At 35.6% G+C, this 22,523-nt stretch overlaps 1 protein-coding gene across 1 annotated transcript in view; it reads left to right on the top strand.

Moving 5' to 3' along the window:
• TRHDE (thyrotropin releasing hormone degrading enzyme) overlaps positions 1-22,523 on the top strand; it is a gene marked incomplete at its 5' end in the record, with an annotated part of 390,730 nt that overhangs the window by 349,048 nt on the left and 19,159 nt on the right. The window contains 3 exons of the mRNA XM_081249500.1: positions 4,657-4,804; positions 6,678-6,775; positions 7,242-7,349. Of these exons, the coding sequence (XP_081105626.1) occupies positions 4,657-4,804; positions 6,678-6,775; positions 7,242-7,349 (354 nt within the window). The remainder of the gene's footprint in view (positions 1-4,656; positions 4,805-6,677; positions 6,776-7,241; positions 7,350-22,523) is intronic.

The following is a 22,523-nucleotide window of genomic DNA, read 5'->3' as shown; positions in this document are numbered from 1 at the left end:
TACCAAATACAATGTAAATATTATGTAAGTATTTGTCAGTATGCAGCAAATTCAAGTTTTGCCTTTTGGAACTTTCTGTAATTTTGGCATTTTTTTCCCCAAATATTTTTTATCTACAGTTGGTTGAATCCACTGATGCAGAACCCGTGGATGTGGAGGGCCGACTATAACTTCCTTTTCACCTCTGCTGCAGGCAACAGTTGCCAGTGCCTGAATCATATCTTTATTTTCTCTAAGAAATGACCAGATGGACCCATGGTTGACACAGATAACTCTCCTGTGTAGTTGCCTCTTTATTCTATGGTACTCTGAGGGCTAGTGGAATTTTCAATCTCCACCATAGGATCTTCCCACAAAGAGCACATTAAAGTCTTTTAATACTGAATAACAAAGAATAATAGGTAAAATAGTAAACTTCTTAATTAAGCATTTCAGTAATTGCTTTAAAAATCTATGCCCTGGGCTTCCCTGGTGGCGCAGTGGTTGAGAGTCCGCCTGCCGATGCAGGGGACACGGGTTCAGGCCCTGGTCTGGGAAGATCCCACATGCCGCAGAGCGGCTGGGCCCGTGAGCCATGGCCGCTAAGCCTGCGTGTCCGGAGCCTGTGCTCCACAACGGGAGAGGCCACAGCGGTGAGAGGCCCGTGTACCACACACAAAAAAAGAAATATATATATATATGCCCTAAGGGACAGTTACAGTATCTTCTCCATATAGGGTGAAATAATGTAGTAGGCTATTCATTGGCTTTAAATGAATATTCAATTAATGAAAACTGGAATATGATGCTCTGAAAAGTCTGAAGATTGTGCTTTTTATTTTTTCCTAAGTTTCAAGCACCCAGAAACCAATGGCTTTTAAAGAAAATTCATGGTAAAATAGGTTATTTGTGTACAAGCCACCCATCATAGTAGATTTAGGAGCTAACATTCACAGGAATTCAGAGCAGCTTTTTAAAAGTAGTTTTGGATCTTAGGTGAAAACAAAGCCAGCTAAGATCAGTGCACTTTAACATCAGTTAATATAGTCTGGTTTTAATCTCCTTCTTATAAAAATATTCTCTTGTATGCCTAAAAATATATTTCATTGCAAGCTCCCATAAATTAGAGAAGGAGGAGGGGAGGGTATGTGTGTTGGGGGGGCAGGGATGGGAGGAAGAACTGTATAGGTGCAATAGGCAATCTTTTATCCATTTCTTAAACTTTCCTCATTTGCTTCTCTTCTCCATTGTCTTTTCTTGATTCCTAACTCATTTCTTATGCCAAGCCCCACCTCAACAGTAGAGAAGATAAATATCATCTACAATTTCTTCCTAAAAGATTAATAAAACACATTTAGTTATATATGAAACATTCTTTAAATTTGCTAATCCCCCCCCCCATTTTTTAGCAACATTTCCCTGTGATGATGCAAATTTAAGGAAACTGCATTTCAGCATCAGGCCCCTAAGTGTGCTCCCTTCTGGGCTGATTACTTTGAGCTAATGTCATGTTCCATTCACTGGGATTCCACACACTTCCCCTATATTGATTACTTTATCAGTAGTAGTAATCACAGATATCATTACCAGCCAATTACACAAACACATATCTAAACTAGGTAACTTATTCACCAACATTATCTCTTACAAGTCTTAATTTTGTAATGAAGCTGATTATCCTCTTATCCAATTGAGTATAGCTACATATTTTGATTTAGTAGGCTAAATGCAAGTATATTGAATTATACAGTAGATGATTACTTACATATGTTTGTAACAACACAAAATGAGGGCAATTTGAGTGTAATCTGTTTCTTATTCTATTTGAGGACTGCATTAGAGACGCTAACTGCTTTAAAAAAAAAATAGATCCAAACATATATTCAAATCAAAAACAATAGAAGTGTATTTCCTGCTCACATAACAGAACTGGGTGTGAGAACTGGTACTTGGGGATGCAGTCATCCAGAGACCCAGGTGGGTTTCTGACATGTTCAATACAAGAGTTCAATACAAGGTCATCCTGGAAGATTCATTTTAGGGAAAAAGAACATGGAGGAGCCAATGAAAGATGTCTATGGGCTGAGCTCGACAGCGAGGAATGCTTATATTCTGCAGGCTAGAGCTTAGTCACGTGACCACACATAACTATGAAGGGAATAGGAATTATACTCTATTCCAGGAAGTAGAGGAGAACGTGGATTTTGGTGAGCAGTTAGCAATTTTTGGCATAAGCACTCAAAACAGAACCTGCTCCATTTCTTCATTTAATTAATACTTTTCTGTACTTGTCATTATTTGAACTATCTATTAGTCTTGCTTTGCTTTAATTTTCTAACACTGTGTCAGATGACCTATAAAACCTAGATCCAAGCTCTGACTCTTAGAAGATTTGTACATAACATATCAAACAATTGAAGAGTGGGGAATATAAAAATTATAAGGTTTTTTTTTTCAAAATTTTAAGCAAATACATTATGCCCATATTGTGGTAATAATTTTTTCAGCAGGCTAAATTATAGATAAGTAGGTTAGAATAAAAGGGTTTTGGAGCTAAAAAAGATATCTCCTAGTTCAACCCTCTTATTTCACAGATAAGGAATGTGGGGCTTGGAGAGATGAATTTGTTTAATTGTTCAGGAGGCACTCATGGTTCCAGGCTCGTCCTCAGTTTCATGCTCTTTCTTGGGTCCAAGTCTCTTTTCATAACATTATTTGTCATATTTTTAAATTTGTAGTCATATTTCTCACAAAACATAAGTCATTGAAAGATGTCCATCCGTTTATAGAGAAGAAAAGAAACGTAATAAATTATAAGTGACATAAGGTAGTATGTTTAAATCTGTGAGAAAATAGATCCAAACACCTTTCTTGATTCTCCAAACTTATTTGAAGGGCCCTAATAAGTTAGCTACATACTAAAAGTTCTTTTTTTTCTAATACCTTATTTTTCTTGTTTCCTCAACAAAAGAATAATGGCTTCTAGATAAATCTTATTCAACTCTAAAATTATATAATCCGTGGCATGGGGATTATATAATTTTAGGGGAGGCAAATTTATGATCACCATGCTAATGAATATCTAGAATTAAAAGTTCAGGGGAAACAAATTATGAAATCTGAAATACTGGAAGCTGTGTTACTTTTAAGAAAAAAAAAAATCGTTACTTTTAAAACCCTTGTAAGCAAAATTTAACTGTTTTATTATGGTGCTACATTAGCAAAAATATGAAGTTTCTTATTTAATTGTTGCTGCTTTAGCCTAATTTCATGCTATTTCTGCAAGGATGTATAAAATGGAAACTGTACAAGCAAAGTGGCACAAATCTAGGTGGAGTCCAAATCATACAAACTCCAGGAAATTTTGTGGAAATGTAGAAACTTGGGGTTATTTTCATCATTCTTATTTATGTCAGACATTAACTGTGGTTGATCTTATACCAGGAGTGAACCAAAATCATAGAGTGATGCTCGTTCATTTATTAAATCCAGTAATCTTCAGAATTGGTTTTTATTATGAACATTATAAACACAGCTGCAAGTTAATATTTGTCTTTAGAGTAGTTTTTGCTTATCACACAAGTAAAGACTAAATAATCTGGCAAAATTGTTCGAAATGAAGATGAGAAAGGCTTTGCTCTCTCCCTGTCCACCTTCTACCAAACACAAATAAAAAGGTCTATCTAATTTTGTGACACGACAGAGAATAATGGTGTGAAATGTAGGTAAAGAAGATAACCAGGCTTTGGTTGCTTTCATATTTACCCATCCCCTGTGTTAAAAGTCTGCATTCAGTTGATTATTAATGTAAAAAAAAATTCAGCAAGATACATAGTGTATTGTCATTTATATTGCTTTGATTTGCAAGGATTTTATATGCAATCAACTGTAGAATTTATATGTAGTCACTTCTTTTTGGATCCTCTTTTGGATATACCCTCTTTAAATGTGGGCAGCATGTGTTCAAATAACTTTAAAAAGCTATAGTTTCATATTTTCCAAAGAATCTGACATTGGTCCCCACAGTGACGCAGAACCTATTGAAAATAATAAATGGGAAGAGTCTATTTCTTTAACATTTTTGTAATTTGGACTTAAAATCTAACTCTGATCTTCATAAGTGTTATAGAAAGCATTTATTTTTTTAAACAGGAAGGTTTGAAAAATGCTTGTATGGTAATGTAACATAAATACAGTCAAAACTGTAAATTGCTATTTTAATTTGATTATCCTTTTGAAAACAACCTGGATTAAATATCATTACACAGAGCTACATGAAAAGTAAAGAGAATCCATTGAGAAACCAGAATTTCATTTCAGTAATCAATTATTTTCAATTACTTGTGACTGCTGAAATGTTTCTGTGAAGGAAAATACCTAGAGTTGATTTATTCAAATTCCACAATTCTTTCCTTTTTAAAAACATGCATTCTGATATTTTTGTGCTCATTCAAATTTTTAACTCCCCAACTCTGTATGTATTAAGGGACACTGGCATCCTAAGTAGGACTATATTTAAAAAGTGGGTAATTTTATTTTTATAGTACTGAGTATGGCTTCTTTATACTGTGATGAATCTTGCTTTCTGCCTTTTATTTGCATAAGTAAAATCTTCATTTTTGCATCATCATGTATATTTTCTGCATATAATTAACATTAACTTTTTTGGCTGTGCAGAGCTGGCTATTTGCCTCAGAATATTCCCCTGGAGATTATCAGATACCTGTCTGAGGAGAAGGATTTTCTTCCTTGGCACGCCGCCAGCCGAGCTCTTTATCCTCTAGATAAATTACTGGACCGCATGGAGAAATACAATGTCTTCAATGTAAAAAGATATATTTTCTTCTTTCTTATTTTCAGAAGATAAACTGTTTTCTCATTATCTACTATATTCAACTGATCCTGAGTTATTTTAGTTCCTTCTAATTTGTGCTGTTTTTGTCCTGATCTTCTGCGCAACACTAATGGCAAATTCTTGAAGAAGAAATGTAATACACGCTACTTTTTGTTCTAGCCTAAAAGTGTCAATTAAGCTTAAATGCCTCAGAATTTAAGAACAAATACACATGGCACATCCTTAAAGTTCAAACTTACTTCCCTAGAGTTAAAGGGCTCTGTGTTCACAAAGGACTTAACCTGGGGAGAGGGATCCAAAGATCTTCACAGAACATAGACAGTTTCAGTAAAGATTCTTAGTCATTATTTTTAACCAAAAGGACATAGTAAATTCAGTTCACTTCCTTAATTAACAAGGATAAGATCAACATTGAGGCCAAAGCCCATTCATAATTGGGTCTAAGGGGATATAGGAGAGCAAACAACAGATAATCCAAATAGACCTGAAGACATGACAAACATTCCAAAATGTTACCTGACCAGATTTTCTAAGCTTGAAGACTGGAAAACCAGAATTGCACTGCTGACACCACCTAATCTAATGTAATAATCATTTTGAATAAGATTAGGATTAAGTACTGCTAATGAGCTTTTGATTCCAAAATTTCTTATCACCAGTGAAGCTTTGCATATGAGAATATGTCTCTGTAACTCCTGTCACCTTTAGGCACTATTTATTTCTTTTTAGTTATTTCAAGACTCTGCCCTGTGTCTTATAAAATCATCCTAATTTATGACATACTGGCTCTGCTAATTAACCTACGCATTTGGAATGACTCGAGACTAGATTGCTATGACATGAAATCTGTTTATTAGAGCCATCTAAACTGTGTGATGTCCATAAGAGTTGCTTCTTTCTATTTTATCCTAAACCTACATGAAAGCACCTCTGTTTTAATATTTTTTTAAATGGGAATAATCCTGGCTTGACTGTTCATTGTTGTTAGTTTTGTCTAAGCCCTTGAAACAGACATGTGTGGAAATGTATCATTACAGTTATGGTATAATTTTTATCTGCTAGAGAAGGACTTATTACTCTTTTCTTCTTAACACAGAGACACTGCAATATTAAACTTATGTAAAGCAAAATACATTTTTGTATATATTTGTACTTTAGAAGAGTATATCATATCAGACACCTCATTTTCAATAAAAGTTAAGAATTGCTTTTACTGTAATTCCAGTGCTTTCGTTCCATTGACAAAATCCAAGGACCACATTAAAGTGAAGAGAGCATATCTTACCTTGCTACTGATATTTAAATATATCATTAGATGAATGGATTTTGACTTTGAAATACCACATCATTTTACTGAAGAGTGTTCTGTGTACGTCACGTTCAAAAAGGCTAGGCTATTGACTGGACTTATAGCACAGTTTTGCATTAAATATGGTCTATTGACATAAAACACATAAATATTAGGTGCTCATTTTCATAAACTATAGCTACATACATTTGTATATATGTATGTATGGATTAATTATCAATATTCCTCACTTTTCTTGTTCTGCTGCAAAAATTATCATCTCAAATATTTAATAGTGCAAATTACTTAATTGTTCAGTAGGAAGTAAAGAGTAGACTTCCATCATTGCAACTGTATTTTACACTAATTTTCTATATTTGAAATATCAAGTTGAATAAAATTATAATAGAGCATTACCATGCCCATAATTTTACTGATATTTCAAAGTTGGTTCATTTAGAAAATATTTTAATTTTACTGTATAATTTTAATTGTCAGCATGGAGCGATTTGAAAATATTATCTTTTTTTCTCTTACCCCCCCCCCCCCATTTAGGAATATATTTTAAAGCAAGTTGCAACAACGTACATCAAGCTTGGTTGGCCAAAAAACAATTTTAATGGATCTCTTGTTCAAGCATCCTACCAACATGAGTATGGTTTTATTTTCTTATTTGCTTTTTTCCCCCAGAACTGTACAGTAACACACCACTAAAACCACTGTGACTTTAGCAGCATGAGACGACCTTACTTTCATCCTGCATCTTTCATTTCCCTCTCCTGGGAGGACTTCTGATGGGCAGCACAGTTTCCACCGCCTGGTACTGAGAAGAAAGGCTTTTCTTTGCCGTGTTTTAATTTAAGATCTGCCTCTATCGGTAAAGTTGAGACCTGAACCCATACCCCTCACTATAGTACTGTTTCCAGAGAAGACTTTTTTACGTATAACTTCTACCCTGCTTAGTTATCTCTTGCTCAGCAAAATGGAATTTCTATATCTGAAAATTAACTTTGTGCTAATTATTTACTTATCTACTGTAATGTAGTGTAATGAGTTTCCTTTTCTCTCTAGATATTAACACCGTTTGTTAATTTTTCTTTTCCTTTTGATGATACCCAGAGAGCTACGTAGAGAAGTTATAATGCTCGCATGTAGTTTTGGCAACAAGCACTGTCACCAACAGGCATCAACGCTTATTTCAGATTGGATTTCCAGCAACAGAAACAGGTAAGTTGAACCAAATCCTGTATTTCTGATATGATTTATACTACTTTCAGATTCTCAGTGGACGCATTCCATTTATCAACTGGAGAAAAACAAGACAAGAAAAAAACACTGCAAAACTTTGTTTCAGGTTCACAGCTTACAAAGCAACAGCATGAAAGCCACAATACACATATCTTTGGAATGTTTTATGTAGTTTTAAACTACCTTTCTTAATCCAGACTTATTCTTCAAATATAGGGTGTCGCCTTATTTTAAATTTTGATAGCTTTGCTATCCCATGAGAACAAAATAATTAAATTTAGGTCAAACTCTAAGGTTCTTTAGAAAGGTTGTGGTATTTATAAAACAACTGTGAGCATTTGATATAAATGAAGTAGTGTAGCAAATGTTAATATTAAAAACTGAAAACAAAAAGGTTATGAAAAACCTTTACTCTTTTAGTGACCTTTGACAGAAACCTTAAACTTGTATCTTGGAATTTCACAGTACAGTATTTTAATACATAATGTGAGGTTAAAAATATTTCATAGTATTATTTTTATTTTTTTTGCGGTACGCCGGCCTCTCACTGTCGTGGCCTCTCCCGTGGCGGAGCACAGGCTCCGGACGCGCAGGCTCAGCGGCCATGGCTCACGGGCCCAACCGCTCTGTGGCATGTGGGATCTTCCCGGACCGGGGCACGAACCCGTGTCCCCTGCATCGGCAGGCGGACTCTCAACCACTGCGCCACCAGGAAAGCCCAGGAGTGCAGCAATTTTTGATTTGTGAGCTTGAACCACCAATCACTTCCATAATTCTCTTATAAATGAAAGTGTCAGCTCATTTCAGTTTTGATAACCCTGTCATTTATTCGTGGTAAAATAATTAAATTGGGGCCTAATATTTTAAGGTTCTTTTGTTATTTCCTTCATCATTTTTATATTCTCCTGCTTTGCTTTCTTTTGTAACTGGGCAAGTAAACCTGCTAAATGAAACTAACTCTGTGTTTACTAAGGTTTACTCAACTGACCAACCATATGGCATGACCCAGCATATACAAGTGACTTCCTGCAGGGAGGGTACATGATACTCACTGAGCTACCTGTGTGTGAAGATCAGAGGTTTAATCTATATTTCGGGGATGACAGCTCAATAATAAAACAATAATGTACTCCTGTTCTTGGTGCTGAGTTTAACTTTCTTAAATTGAGTCAATTAAGGGGAGGGCTAGGTTTCTTTTTAAATGTGCCTGAAGTAACAGCCTGTGCTCCGCAACGGGAGAGGTCACAACAGTGAGAGGCCCGTGTACCGCAAAAAAAAAAAAAAAAAAAAAAAAAGCATAATAAAAGGGACAGAAATTGGTTTCTTTCACTGGTTGGTGCAAATAAACAAGAACTAATTGGTCTGAGCTTCACTGAGTAAAATAGAGGGGATATATTTTTACTGCAAGTGAACTATTATTTGAAACTGTCTGTATTAAAGCACTGTCGAGATTGTACAGTTAACTGTCCAGGGGTCTCAATAGAGCAATATGCGATTTTCTTTGAATAAAAATTTAACCTGAAGTTAAATGTGTCCACAATTGACGCAGCTCTTAATTTTGTGATAATGTATTATTTTTCAAATAATGTGAAAAGATATTTTTTTCTTTTTTTAAAAATTTTTATTGGCGTGTAGTTGATTTACAGTCTTGTGTTAGTTTCAGGTAGGTGTACAGCAAAGCGAATCAGTTATACATATACATATATCCACTCTTTTTTAGATTCTTTTCCCATATAGGTCATTACAGAGTATTGAGAAGAGTTCCCTGTGCTCTATAGTAGGTCCTTATTAGTTATCCATTCTGTATGTAATAGTGTGTATATGTCAGTCCCAATCTTCCAATAAAGCTTTAAGCCAAGACACAGTAAAGATTTAAAGTGTTTAATTTTAAAAAAAGTATTCAATGGTGATATCCATTCCCTAACATATAATTGATAACTGGTATCAATACCCTACTTAAAAGATACCCTAAAAGAGAAGAATACCTTGTACATTGTGGGAAATTAAAAATGTTTAGTGAATTGAGATTAATTGGAAATTCATTTTGAAACTGAAAAAATTAAGGCCATTTTATAATAAAATTTGTAAGTAGAGGAGAATCCCTGGAGCTTTGCAGCATACATAATACAGCAATAATAAGCTTCACTACTCATACAATTAATTATAATGTTACCAATATTATTGTCTTTAACAATGATCATCATAATGAAAACTATATCTATTTTATTGAGTATTTATTACATTCAGGATTGGGCTAAGTGCCTTTGGTGCATGATCTCGTCATTTTTATTTTCAGTTTTACAGAAGAGAAATCCAAAACTTACAAAGGTTATGCAACTTGCCAAGATTATATAACAATAGGTGGCAGATCTGGGCTTCCGTCCCTAGCCTGTCTACTTTCTACCCCTACTGCCGGTAATTCTGTGGTGGTATATCAAATTTCCATACATCAGTAATAGATGTTTGTTCAAAAATGATCAAAAAAAGAAAAGCAAAAAAGACACCCAAGAGAACTCAAGTACTCTCTGCAGTGAGTGTAAGCAAAAGTTTTATGCTACACTGTATAAGCCTGTGGTCTCTAACCTGATTGTGCACGAGAATCACTGGGGGACTTGTTAAACAGTTTGTGCTGAGCCCCACCTCCAGAGTTCTGATTCGGTAGGTGAAATGGGGCCCAAGAATTTGTATTTATAACAAGTTTCTAGGTGATGCTGATGCTGCTAATCTGGGGACCACACTTTGGGAACCGTTGGTATTAGGAACGGTTATGGTCTTCAGAGTCAAAGACACCGTGATCAAATTGCAGCTGTTCAACTAAATTAACTTAGGAAAATCACTTGGTTTCATCATCTGAAAAGTGGCAGTACTACTAACAACCAAACAAGTAGTGAGAGGTATGTAAAATAATGCCTATATAATATCTGACGCTTATAGGAAATTATACAACATTAATCATCTTTGAAGTTGCCTGCTATTGAATACTTGTTTTGACCGCCCCCGCCCCCCCGAGTAATGAGTGGTATGAATTTTAGATAGGGAAAGTAAGAACAGTGTAGAATAGAACAGAATAGGACATTGATAGAATGCCTTCAATATTAGACTTAACCCTCTATCAGTTTTGAGGATATAAGGATGTGACCTGTAACATAAAATAAAAAACAAAACATTACCATAGAGACTCTCAATTAGGAGCAGGGGGACATTTGCCCTTTTCTCCCCGCTTTAAGAAATACTGGCTGTCTTGGCCTCTGGGTAAATGTTACATTTTCTTTCCTCCCCTTAATCAGCTGCTATTTACAGTACATGTCCCTCCACCAGCCATAGCATTTTTTTTTAATCTCATAGTGTAAAGAGCTCCAGTTAAGCTCCTTTCCTTTGTGTCTGCTCTCTATCCATCAATATTTGCTTTACTTATGTGAGAACGTAAAGGTGGAGGGACAAAGGGCTCTTCCCATTATGGTCTGTGTGTGTTCGGTTCAGAAACCTCATGTTTTCTTCCCTGAAAACATAGATCTTAACTTATTGCCCACATTTCCAAGTTATTGTGGTCCTATTACCTCTGCTCTTTACACTCCTTTTTGTATTCTTTTTACTGTACATTGACCTACTACAAGTTTTCATAGGCTAAAGTCATACCAGCCAGATCTGCCATTTTAGTGGTCAGATACCAGCGTAGTCCTGTTGCAGATGAGTGAACACAGCACGGAGTCTATGTGGAGTAGTGGAAAGGGCAGGGCTGCCCAAACCTCCAGTGAGCTGGGGTGAGGAATTAGGTTTGCTCCTAGTTTGTCATTAGGCAGCTGTAGGATAAGACAAGTCTGTTAATGGCTCCAAATTTCAACCCTGTTTCTAAAGTGAGAACAAATCTCTAGTGCTTCCATCAGCTCCAACAGTCCAAAATTTCACACTCACTGTGCTTGCACATAAATCATACAGTTTCCTCACAATGTGTCCACTTTGGGTTCTCTTTTGATTATATAGTTAAAGGGGGATATATGTTCATTTATTCATGTATTCGATAAGTATGTATTGAGCAGCTATGATGTATCAGGCACTGTGCTAGACACTTGGAAGGCAGCATTCCTTCATTCAAGCAATGCCAGCCCCTGCCACCTGACTGGCATTGAGAATATGTGGTCCGTGCCCTTACCCATCCTAAAGATGAATGCAGGGGCAAGGAGGGAGTGTAGGAGGGAGACAGAAATTGTTCAGAATAATCACATAAAGCTAAAAATGAAACTCAGGTGAGTGCAACCAAGAAGAGGTCTGTGGTGTTCTGAGAGACTGTCCTGTAGGAATTTGACCAGATCAGAGAGATCAGGGAAGACTTCCGGCCCTGAGTGCTGGTGTTGGAAATGAAGTGAAGGGGACATATTTGAACATGACTGAGGAAGGAAGAGAGACAGGAGTTAATATAAAAAGTAAGAGAGGGCTTCCCTGGTGGCACAGTGGTTGAGAGTCCGCCTGCCGATGCAGGGGACACGGGTTCGTGCCCCGGTCTGGGAAGATCCCACATGCCGCGGAGCGGCAGGGCCCGTGAGCCATGGCCGTTGAGCCTGCGCGTCCGGAGCAAAAAAAAAAGTAAGAGAAAGGAAGGCATTTGATGACAGTTTACTAGGATAATCCCTTGGGCTCAAACTTTTATGCATATGAATTGGCTAAAATGACATTTTTCAGTCTAAATCTAAAACTTTTATCGTACATTTATATAATTGCAAGAGGGGCTTTGGGGCTTCCCTGGTGGCACAGTAGTTAAGCATCCACCTGCCAATGCAGGGAACACAGGTCTGAGCCCTGGTCCGGGAAGATCCCACGTGCCGCGGAGCAACTAAGCCCGTGTGCCAGCCACAACTACTAAGCCTGCACTCTAGACCCCACAAGCCACGACTACTGAGCCCACATGCCACAACTACTGAAGCCTGCGCTCCTAGGGCCGGTGCTCCGCAACAAGACAAGCCACCGCAATGAGAAGCCCGTGCACCGTAACGAAGAGTAGCCCCCACTCGCCGCAAATAGAGGAAGCCCGTGCGCAGCAACGAAGACCCAACACAGCCGAAAAATAAATAAATAAATTTATTAAACAAGCCAACAAATAAATAAATAATTGCAAGGATTTAAATTCCAGCATATTGTAAATAAAGATTTTTTTCAATAAAATTCTTTCAAGACCTTTAAATGTATACAGTGGATTTGAAACATCATAGCTATTTTTTTTTTTTTTTTTTTTTTGCTGTACACGGGCCTCTCACTGTTGTGGCCTCTCCCATTGCAGAGCACAGGCTCCGGACGCGCAGGCTCAGCGGCCATGGCTCACGAGTCCAGCCGCTCCGCGGCATGTGGGATCCTCCCAGACCAGGGCACGAACCCGTGTCCCCTAGCATCGGCAGGTGGACTCTCAACCACTGCGCCACCAGGGAAGCCCCATAGCTATTTTATAACCATCATTAGACATTTAAAAATACGATTATGTTCTTATTTACTAGTCACAAATTTCACAATCTTTTCTCCTCCCTCAAATTATGTTCTAATATAATATATTTTTGCTTCAAAATCTTTTTTGGATCACCCTATCATACTTCTCTGCAGTGAAACAAATACACAGAACACACATAGACATACACACACAAATTTTTTCACGTCATCATAAAAGCCTGTTACGTTTCTTTTCCTCTAAATTGGGTTTTCATTACAATTGTTTACTCTATATACTTGATCACATAAATACATTGCAAATTTTGATAAATAATTTCTAAACATGAAAATAAAAATTGTTAAATATAAATGTAAAAATTGAAATTGGCCTTTTTTCCAATTAGTTTATATACTCACAGATAAATATTACTCACTGCTAGAATGAGAAAGTTTCACCATCAATTCTATTCATATTTTTAAGTTAAAGTGTTGAAAAACCTTATAAATGAAAATAGATGGGAATGGAAGTTGTTCTGTTACAGGAATGTAACAGAATTCTTCAAAATCTTTCCAAGTTTTGTGCCAAAAATCACATAGTAATCTATCACCAAAATTTAATTATCACCTGACAGCTTGATCAGTCCCTTCTTTAAATTTTATGGAAGCAGAGATTTTAAAAAATTGAAAACTCATTTTCTAGATATCAACACCAATATTTAGAATTTTCTCTTTATTTGATACTGCAGTACAATGCACCCTCCAAACATGCAAGATGAATGAATGAGAAATATGCCTCTCTCCTGGAAAGTGAGAGAAAGTGGGAGAAGGGTTTTTATGAAAAAAGAACTATCTATATAAGAGTTTAGAATGTGGAAATGGACTGCCATAATGCTACCCATATCCTTAGGTACTCGTTGAAAAGTCTCACTTTACCCCCAGAGGTACAAACACCTCATTTTGAAGACCCCTGCACTAGGATGTAGGTAGAAATGAGAAGTAGATGAGATTGTCCAGGGAGAGAATAGAAAGGAGTTCAAGGCTAAGAACTGAGCTATCACAACATGGAATAGCGGCCCTGAAGATGAACATTTTCAGTGTATTCTAAAAGTTTTATTTCTTCTGCCAATGTTTGTATATTTTTCACTTATTATTAATCCTTCCCACTATAAATTTTAAAAGTTGCATCTATTTAAACATATAGATATATCTATAGCTATGGATATGGAAAAATGGTATATAGTCTAAGAACTTATGTCTGAAATTTCTTCTTGTAGATGTCCCCAGAGACCTTATATAATTCTTAATTTTACTTTAAGTCATTTCCCCTCAAAAAATACAACTACTTGCCTCTATCTTGCATTGTAAAATAGGCAGTTTATATCTAAAATAATTTTTAAAATAGTTTCAAAATAGTTTTTATAATTTTCTCATGTTTCAAATATTTGACTCAAAGCATTATTTTTCTACGTTAGGCAATACTGCTTTTACAAATCAAGTTATGTATTTCTTTACCTCCTACCAACAATTGGCATGGAAACATAGAAACTGGTTTTTTTGGTCAGAGGAGCAGAAATTATTTAATTTTTAATTTCTAAGAATTTAGGAAGTATGCTGCAAAAGGCACTTATAGTCCCAGTGGATTATGTTAAGTAGCTTAAAACTGATTGACCTGTATTTTTAGTTCACATTTTTACTTGCACGTGAGCATCCTATACTGTAATTTATTTGGCTAGTTCTTTATTTCACACTGTGCACAGTTGAGGCATTGTTAGTAGAGAACTTCACGCACCATGGGTGAGAATTCCACTCTTAATTGTTCTTTATAACAGACCCTTTGAGGTGAGGGGAAGAATATATTGAAATACCTACTTGAATGTTTGTAATGTAGATTTTAAAAGTACTTCCAGCTAGTTTCCCACAATGTAAAACTTAAGGGTATGTATTTTTGTTTACTTTTATCATATGCTTGGGGAAAAAAAAACAACCTTAAAGGATAAACACTTTCCTTCTATCACCTTTCTTCCCTAGATATTTTATATTTTAGTAGTTATGGCCAGTCACCTCATTATGAATTGTTGTCTGCATAACTCCAGCTCAGAGACTCTTTAAAGCAGAAAGTGTTATGGGAACCTCTGGAATAATTCACAATTATCTTCAAAATCATCACCATCATCGACATCTTATTATTAATTTGTTCCTCAGTAGTTTTTTAAAGCTAAAACAAAAAATCTTTAACATGCTGTGTCCCTCCCTGTGATGGATGCAGCATTACAGGGCCAAGCTCACCAGTCACATTTGGGTAATGGAATAGCTGGATCAGAGTCAACTTGGTTTTTAACTTTTAGCTTTATTTCTAAAATAAAGTAATTTTTCCATAGTAATATCTATTAATGTGATTAATCGGTATTAATTCAGACTCCAACAGTGCTTGATTCATGTACCAAATTTACCCTGAGTAACTGCTGCATCACAGGCATCAGTCTAAAAGTCACGGGTTACAGTGATGAGCAAGAGGACACAGTTTCTTCGTGCCTGAAGTTGACCGTCCAATGGGGTAGACTGAGACTAATCAGATGTCATATGAATACTGTACGATTTTAGCGTATTGAGAACCAGAGGAAGATTTACAAGAAAAGAACAATTTGACCTGTCAGTGAGGCTGACATTCCTGCAGAGTGACAACTGACCTGAGGCCTACAGGAAAGATACACGTTCACTAGGCAAAGAGGGAAAGGAGATGTTAAGAGGAAGGAACAGTGTATAAAAATGGCCCTCCTTATTAGTTATCTATTTTATATATAGTAGTGTGTATATGTCAATCCCAGTCTTCCAATTTATCCCTCCCCCCACCCTCCCCCCCCCCGGTAACCATAAATTTGTTTTCTACATCTGTGACTCAATCAAGGAACTCTACTCAATACTCTGTAATGACCTATGTGGGAAAAGAATCTAAAAAAGAGTGGACATATGTATATGTATAACTGATGCAATTTTCTGTACAGCAGAGATTGGGACAATATTGTAAATCAACTACACTCCATGAAAATTAAAAAGAAAAAGTCACCTAAAAAAAAATGGCCTTCTTCCTCAACATCATTTCTCAAGATTAAAGTCTTGGTACTTTCAAAAGTTTAGGTGATTGGGTAGAATCTATACTGACCCAAGAACATCCTCTGGAAGTTTTATAATTTCATTTTCAGTTCATCAGGTGGTTTTGTTTTTATTTGCTGAGAAGAGCAAAAATCCCCGTTAATTGATTATGCTCCTTCATCAAATCTTAAGGGGATTTCTCTTCTAAGATGAGAGTATGTTAACAAATAGAAGTATTTTGGTAAGCTATGGAGAAGAAAAGCCATATGTGAAATGTAGTAAGTGGGCTTGCTATGTGAATTAATCCAATCGTGAATTCCTTTGTCAGACTGGAAATCTTTTTCATAACCCGTAGTCAATCACTACCTGACTACTAACATTTTGTATAAGGAGAGGTCACGTATAAGATTACTTCAGGAGCGGCTATAACTAAATGTAGAAGAGGACTTTATAATCTCTCTTCTCCCTATGCTTCTTTGGAATCACACTGAAACTACCACTTGTCCTTGCCATTTGGAGAATTCAATACATGCTAGCTCAGTTCAGTTCGTCATCAGATAACTATTTGACTGAATGACCTACTTGCAGGACTAACTAATTTGGATGTGTTTTTAATTTACTTTTCAGTGTAGCAAGGACTTTAATTACATTGAGAGCTAATATAAGTGCATAATTCTATTCACTTTTTTACAGTCACATTTAGTTTGTAATCTAAATGCATTAACGATTTTATATTCTAATTTAAAATGCAGAAATAATCATACACTTATTTCCCCTTTCCCAACCCTTTTGGCTTTTCCTGACATTTTACTTAAAAATATTATATTATCGGTCATGCATAGAGGCAAATAGTCAATAGTATTTTTTCAGGGTATTTTAATTTTTACAGAGGTGTGCTTTTGAAAATCATTTGATTTAATTTAACTTTTTTTCTTTTCAGTATAATTGGTTTTCCCCCCATTTCTGCCAAAAGTAATTTTCCTATCATGCTAATATTGTTTGCCTAATATTATACCAATTTCAAGCATAACACTATTGAACTTTTGTGTTATCTGTCAAAAGATACGCCTATTGATTAGTTATAGAATAGCTCTTATTTAACTGCCTGACTTTATCACAGTACGAGTACTAAGTAAATATAGATTTACATGGGCAACACAGGGAACAGTGGTGATTAAACTTACAATAGTAATCATTATTATTTACTAAGCCAGAGCAGAAGCACCAACAAAAATATTTGTAGCTTCCAAAACATTCTTACATACTCACAGACAGTAGGTTATACTGATGGATTCAATATTCATTGATTACAAGGTTTATTGCAACTACTACCAACCACTATAAAGAAGAAATTTCCTCTGCATTTTCCAAAAATAATATAAGCATTGCTATTAGCACTGAGAAAACTATTTCAGCAACATCAACAACATTTCCTTTGTATTTATTTTTCCCCCTTGTGATTAAAACTTAGGACTGATTTCATGCATATAAGTTACTCTATCTCAAAATGAAAATAACTCATGGTAGTCTTTCTAATGATAGTGTGATAACATTTACTCAATATTGTGATAATGTTGATGAAAGATCTTCCATAGTCATCATATATTGTTTTGCGTTACCCATATCTTAAAATATCTGAAAGTGAGAAAGAACTCTGATGACTTGTAATTTCTTGGCAATAATAGGAGAAATAAAAGCACATGCACACACTTCCATGGACTGAGTAGTGGCTTCTAAAAGATATGTCTAAATCCTAACCCCCATCTGTGAATGTGACCTTATTTGGAAAGAGGATCTTTGTAGATGTAATTAAATTAATGATTTTGAGATGAGACTGCATGGATTTAGGGTGCACCCTAAGTCCAATGTTGAGTGTCTGTATCAGAGACAGAAGAGAAAGAACAGAGAAACACAGAGGGAAATTCATGTGAAGACAGAGGTAGATATTGAAGTTATGCATTTACAAGCCAAGGAATGCGAAGGATTGCCAGATCCACCAGAAGCTAGGAGAGAGGCATGGAACAGATTCCTCAGAATCTCCAGGAGAAAGCAGACTGCTGACACATTGATTTTGGACTTCTGGCCATAAGAACTGTGAGAGAATAAATTTCTGCTGTTTTAAGCAACCAAGTTTGTGGTAATTTGTTATGGCAGCCATATGAAACTAATACACACAACTTTAGCCTCTGCCTTGCAATCAAAACTTGGTACATAATATTTTGTATTGTGTTGATGAGATTTCAAGGAGTGCTACCAATAGATAGCAAATAAGACTTCTAACTTTCGCTAACTTCACCCTGTTCTTACTTAAGATTTTCATCATGAAATGGAGGAATAAAAGAAGATACTGAGAGGGGAGGTTCTTCTTGTTCCTCATAAAATTCAGACAAAATTAATATCATGATTCCTCAGAATATTATTTTTTTACTTGTGTAGGAAAAAAAGATGGGAGTGACCTATCGCATGAAGATAGAATAATATATAGAGATATTCCTAAAATTCACAGCAAAGGACCCATTCTCGTGTTTCAGAATCCCTTCACATCTAAATATTTAGAAAGAGGTTTTTTGTTTTACTTTCTAGTGACTTGAGGTTCTTTCTATAATTAAAAAACCAAATAGAAAAAATTGAAGTGACTTTTATTTTCATATATAAGCAAACCTTGCTTATTTTATGCTGAAACGAACATACAGTGCAGGCATTCAATGTGCACTGTTTTTCCCCTTCTCTTTATACACATGCAACATTATGACCAATACCTGCCAATTACATGTATGTGTGCATACATACATTTCACTTATTTCAGAAAGTCATAACATTGAGTTGACTCTTTTAAAGTGTATGTTTGTCTCAGCTATCTTATCTCCCAATGCAAAATAGGCCTTCTAGCTTGTTTTGTAACTTTTTTCATCCACTCTTGCCATTCTCCCTTTCTCCAGACCCCAGCTTCTTTTTTTAATCAAGCAAGAATTTTATTTTACCTTGTGTAACAGGACTAGATTTTTTATAACTATATTTAATTATCAAATTTAATTATATACATCCTTATTCCTTAGCATACATACATGTATTATAAAGTTTTTTATGGATTTCACTGCCTTTTCACAGGAGGATCAAAGTGCATTTCAGTGAAGCCACAGAACATCCAGGATTTGATGAGAATAAGAACATTTCTCTATTTTTAAAAAGTACAGCATTTTCTTATGCAGTGAATCTAACAAAATTACAAAACATACAGAATTACACTTTGGTCAATGCACAGACACACACACAGAGAATAGTAAAGTTTACTTTAGCCAAATAAAATCTTTTAGTTGGAAACCTTTCAAGTGAGGAAAATATATTAATTATTGCCTACTCATGACAGTTTACTTGTTATGCCTAAAGAATTAACTAAATGGCTGTAGCTGATTCTTCCCAAGCTGTACAATCAGCCTTATTAACCACAGTGACCTTGACAGTGCACTAGAAATGAAGATAAACCTCATTTGCATAGACCCATACATTTGTCGATGTAGTAATTTGATGGATACAATAAACTGGTGCAATTTTCAACCTTTGTATGAAGAATTCAAGACAATGACTGTTGCTGTAAGTTATTCCTGGGCAACAAGATTTATTTGTTCAGGTGGAGCCCTATGTCATCCAGTGGAGTTTTCATAAACACTGAAGCCTGGATCATGATTTGAATGGGAATAGTGCTATGGATTTGCTCTTGTAACTAATGTGTCATTCCTATCATTATCTTTCATCTTAAAAGTTAACTGTAAGTACTGATTCCTAATCATTGTGATTCAGAAAACACCATCTATATTTAGATTTCATATCATAGGAGGCACTTAGCTTTACAGTGCTCTGACCTGAGCTAAGTGAAGAAGAAGCTTAAATATTCAAGTATCAGGATAGAGCAGATTTGAAATTCGTTGGGAAGCCACGGATAATAGGCACGCAATTATCCAGAAACAATTTATCTCCTCTGTAACACAGGCATCTATAAATAGGGCAATTTATCAGCCATTTCACAACTTCTATTACAACTGTATACCTCTTAAGTTTTAAATTGTATTTTTAGCGCTGTTTATGCTAGCAGCCTGCTGCTCACTGTTTTAAAGTGAGTCATCATGGATATCTTAATTTTTGTTATAAACCAGTTCAGTTTTTTGGAGGTCTTATGGGTATAATTGATTCTGGATGTCATAAGCGTTCTGAGTTGTGAAACGTTAAATAACTTTGTTCTAGGCTTTTCAATAGAATGTGTTCAAAATCCAGGCCAAAGAAAAATTTTCAACAAATCAAGTCACAAATTCTCCTCTCACTGTGTTTTTTTCCCCTTTACCTTTTTGTAGGTCTTTGTCATGCCTGTCTTTGTCATTTTTACTCTGAATTTTTTGGCCACTCTGTACATGTCTCATGTGTTCATTCTTTCTTTCTACTTTTTCTTTGATGTCTCCTTCTTCTTGTCCTCTTCTTTTTAATGTTGTCTGAGTCACTTGGTTTCTTTTGTTCTTATGCTTTAGCTATTATATTTTATGAAGTGGTCTTACAGCCCAGAAACTTAACCCTCTCCATCCCTTTCCCTTCCCAGCCAGTAGAAATAATAGCTACTGTATATATAGGGACTTAAAGGTTTAAAATATAATGTAATATATATTATTTCAGCTTAAGCAAAGTGAACGTCTCTTTTAAAGTACATTTATTTTAATTATAAGAGCCATTTAAAAGGAGTGCAGCTATCTTAAAATACACTCTTGATACATTTGGGATATTAAGAGTTAAAATGACTCACCCATTCCCAGCAATCCTTCTTCTTTCATATGGAAAGAGCAGCATATACCTCTTAGCAAATATGCAAAAATAAAATGTGAAGAGGTTTGGAATATCATTTCAGAACACAGTAATTTTAAATATAGTTGGTCTATTGTCCACCAGGTTTCCCCAACTCTATTTTGTTTTGAGGTCCAAAGGGTATTTTGTTTTTTCGTGCTCCAGGTTCAGTGGGAATGAGCGGGCTGTGCGGGCACCAGTGAGAAGACTCTTCAGAAACAGAGCAGCCCCAGCTGATGCATGAAAGGTGCCGCTGACAGCGTTGCTGTCTCCTGTTCTTCCAGCCACTCACCAACTGCACACTTCACTTGGGATTCTGTCCTTCCTTGGCCATGGGCCTTGTAGAGATACTAAGGAACGATATTCCTTTGGTTGCCAGGGTTTTTGTATAGATTCAGCAGTGTATGTGATTGACAAGTATACCAGTAAAGCTAGGTGGAATTATAAAAGTGTATTTCATTGTAATGCCTTAAACTTGAGATGTAGTGTCTGTAGTGACTTTTATAATTACTCATTCACTTTTAGCAAGGTTGTCTAAAAACTTTATTTTTGCTTTCTTTACAGTCCAGTACTCATTTGGGAACGATAGGAATATTTGTTGGCACTGCATCCTAATAATAATAGTAGTAAAAGTAATGAGGAGGAAAGATGTTATTACTACCTATTTAGACAATTTTCTATGTCCCCTGTACTTGGCTATGCACAACATTTATCTAAAATCCATACTGAACCCTTGATATGCACCGTTTTCATGTGAATATCAAATGAAACATTGTTTCATTTAATCATTGTAAAAACCCTGTAAGGAATTATAATTCCCATTTTCCAGATGAGGAAACAGACAGGTAGGTGCAAAAAGTCACACATTCCTTCTAAACAGCTGTAATTTTTATTCAGGATGGCTTTCTTAGCAGCAGTCAAGGGACCAAGAAATCTGGATAGAATGAGAGATGGGGGTAGCGGACAAGATGGACAGGGTCAGCCTTTGTAAATGCAGGTTATTTTTCAGTCTGATAGTTAAAAGTCTAGGATTGTCTGCCCCAAGAGAAGTAAGAGTGCTTGTACTTATAAGGCAGAGCAAGATACGGAGTATTGGTGAGGAAGCCTCAACCAAAGCTGTCTTCCAATTTTTAGTTAGAATAGGCAAATGATATTTCAAATGAACTGAAAATTAATTAAAATTAATTAAATGGTGTGCCACACTCTATATCAATGGCATGTGTAGTGCCACTGAAAGAAAGAGGTATTCTTCGAGAGGCCAGTGACTTGAGAATTCTTTTTATTGTCTTTGAAAATAATTAAATCCACATTTCAATGTTAATACAATCACTAATGAAAAGACACTTGTACTAACAGAGCAGGAAGGGACCTTAGAACTCATGTACTTTAGCCCCTGTCCAATTAGGATTAAAAAAATAAAGCCCAAAGCAATGACCTTGACTTGCCCAGTCCTGGAGGCAGTTACTGGCCAAATTAGGTCTACTAAGAACCTGCTTAGAAATAAATAGACCCATATCATGATTAAGCATCAAAATTTATATTTTAAAATAGTGTGTTTTTTTTTCTTTTAGCAAGTATAATTTTCCTCTGGGAGATATTTTAGCTGTATCATCAGAATTATTTCTATATATTATTCAACAGCATTTTTTATATTGGTATATATTTTATTCTAGAAGTAACAGAATTTTATCTTTATAAATGTAGTTATTTCCAAAGTAACTGTAAAAGTTATTAAATTATTAAATTTGAAATATGTGAGTAAAAAAAACACTAGTTACCTAAAATCCCCAAACCCAGAGGCTAATGTTTTTAATATTCTTGTTTATC

This window comes from Mesoplodon bidens (assembly GCF_964165515.1).
Source record: "Mesoplodon bidens genome assembly, chromosome: 11".
NCBI lineage: Eukaryota > Metazoa > Chordata > Mammalia > Artiodactyla > Ziphiidae > Mesoplodon > Mesoplodon bidens.
Note: the sequence above shows the minus strand (reverse complement) of the source record. Positions and strands in the feature narration are given on the sequence as shown.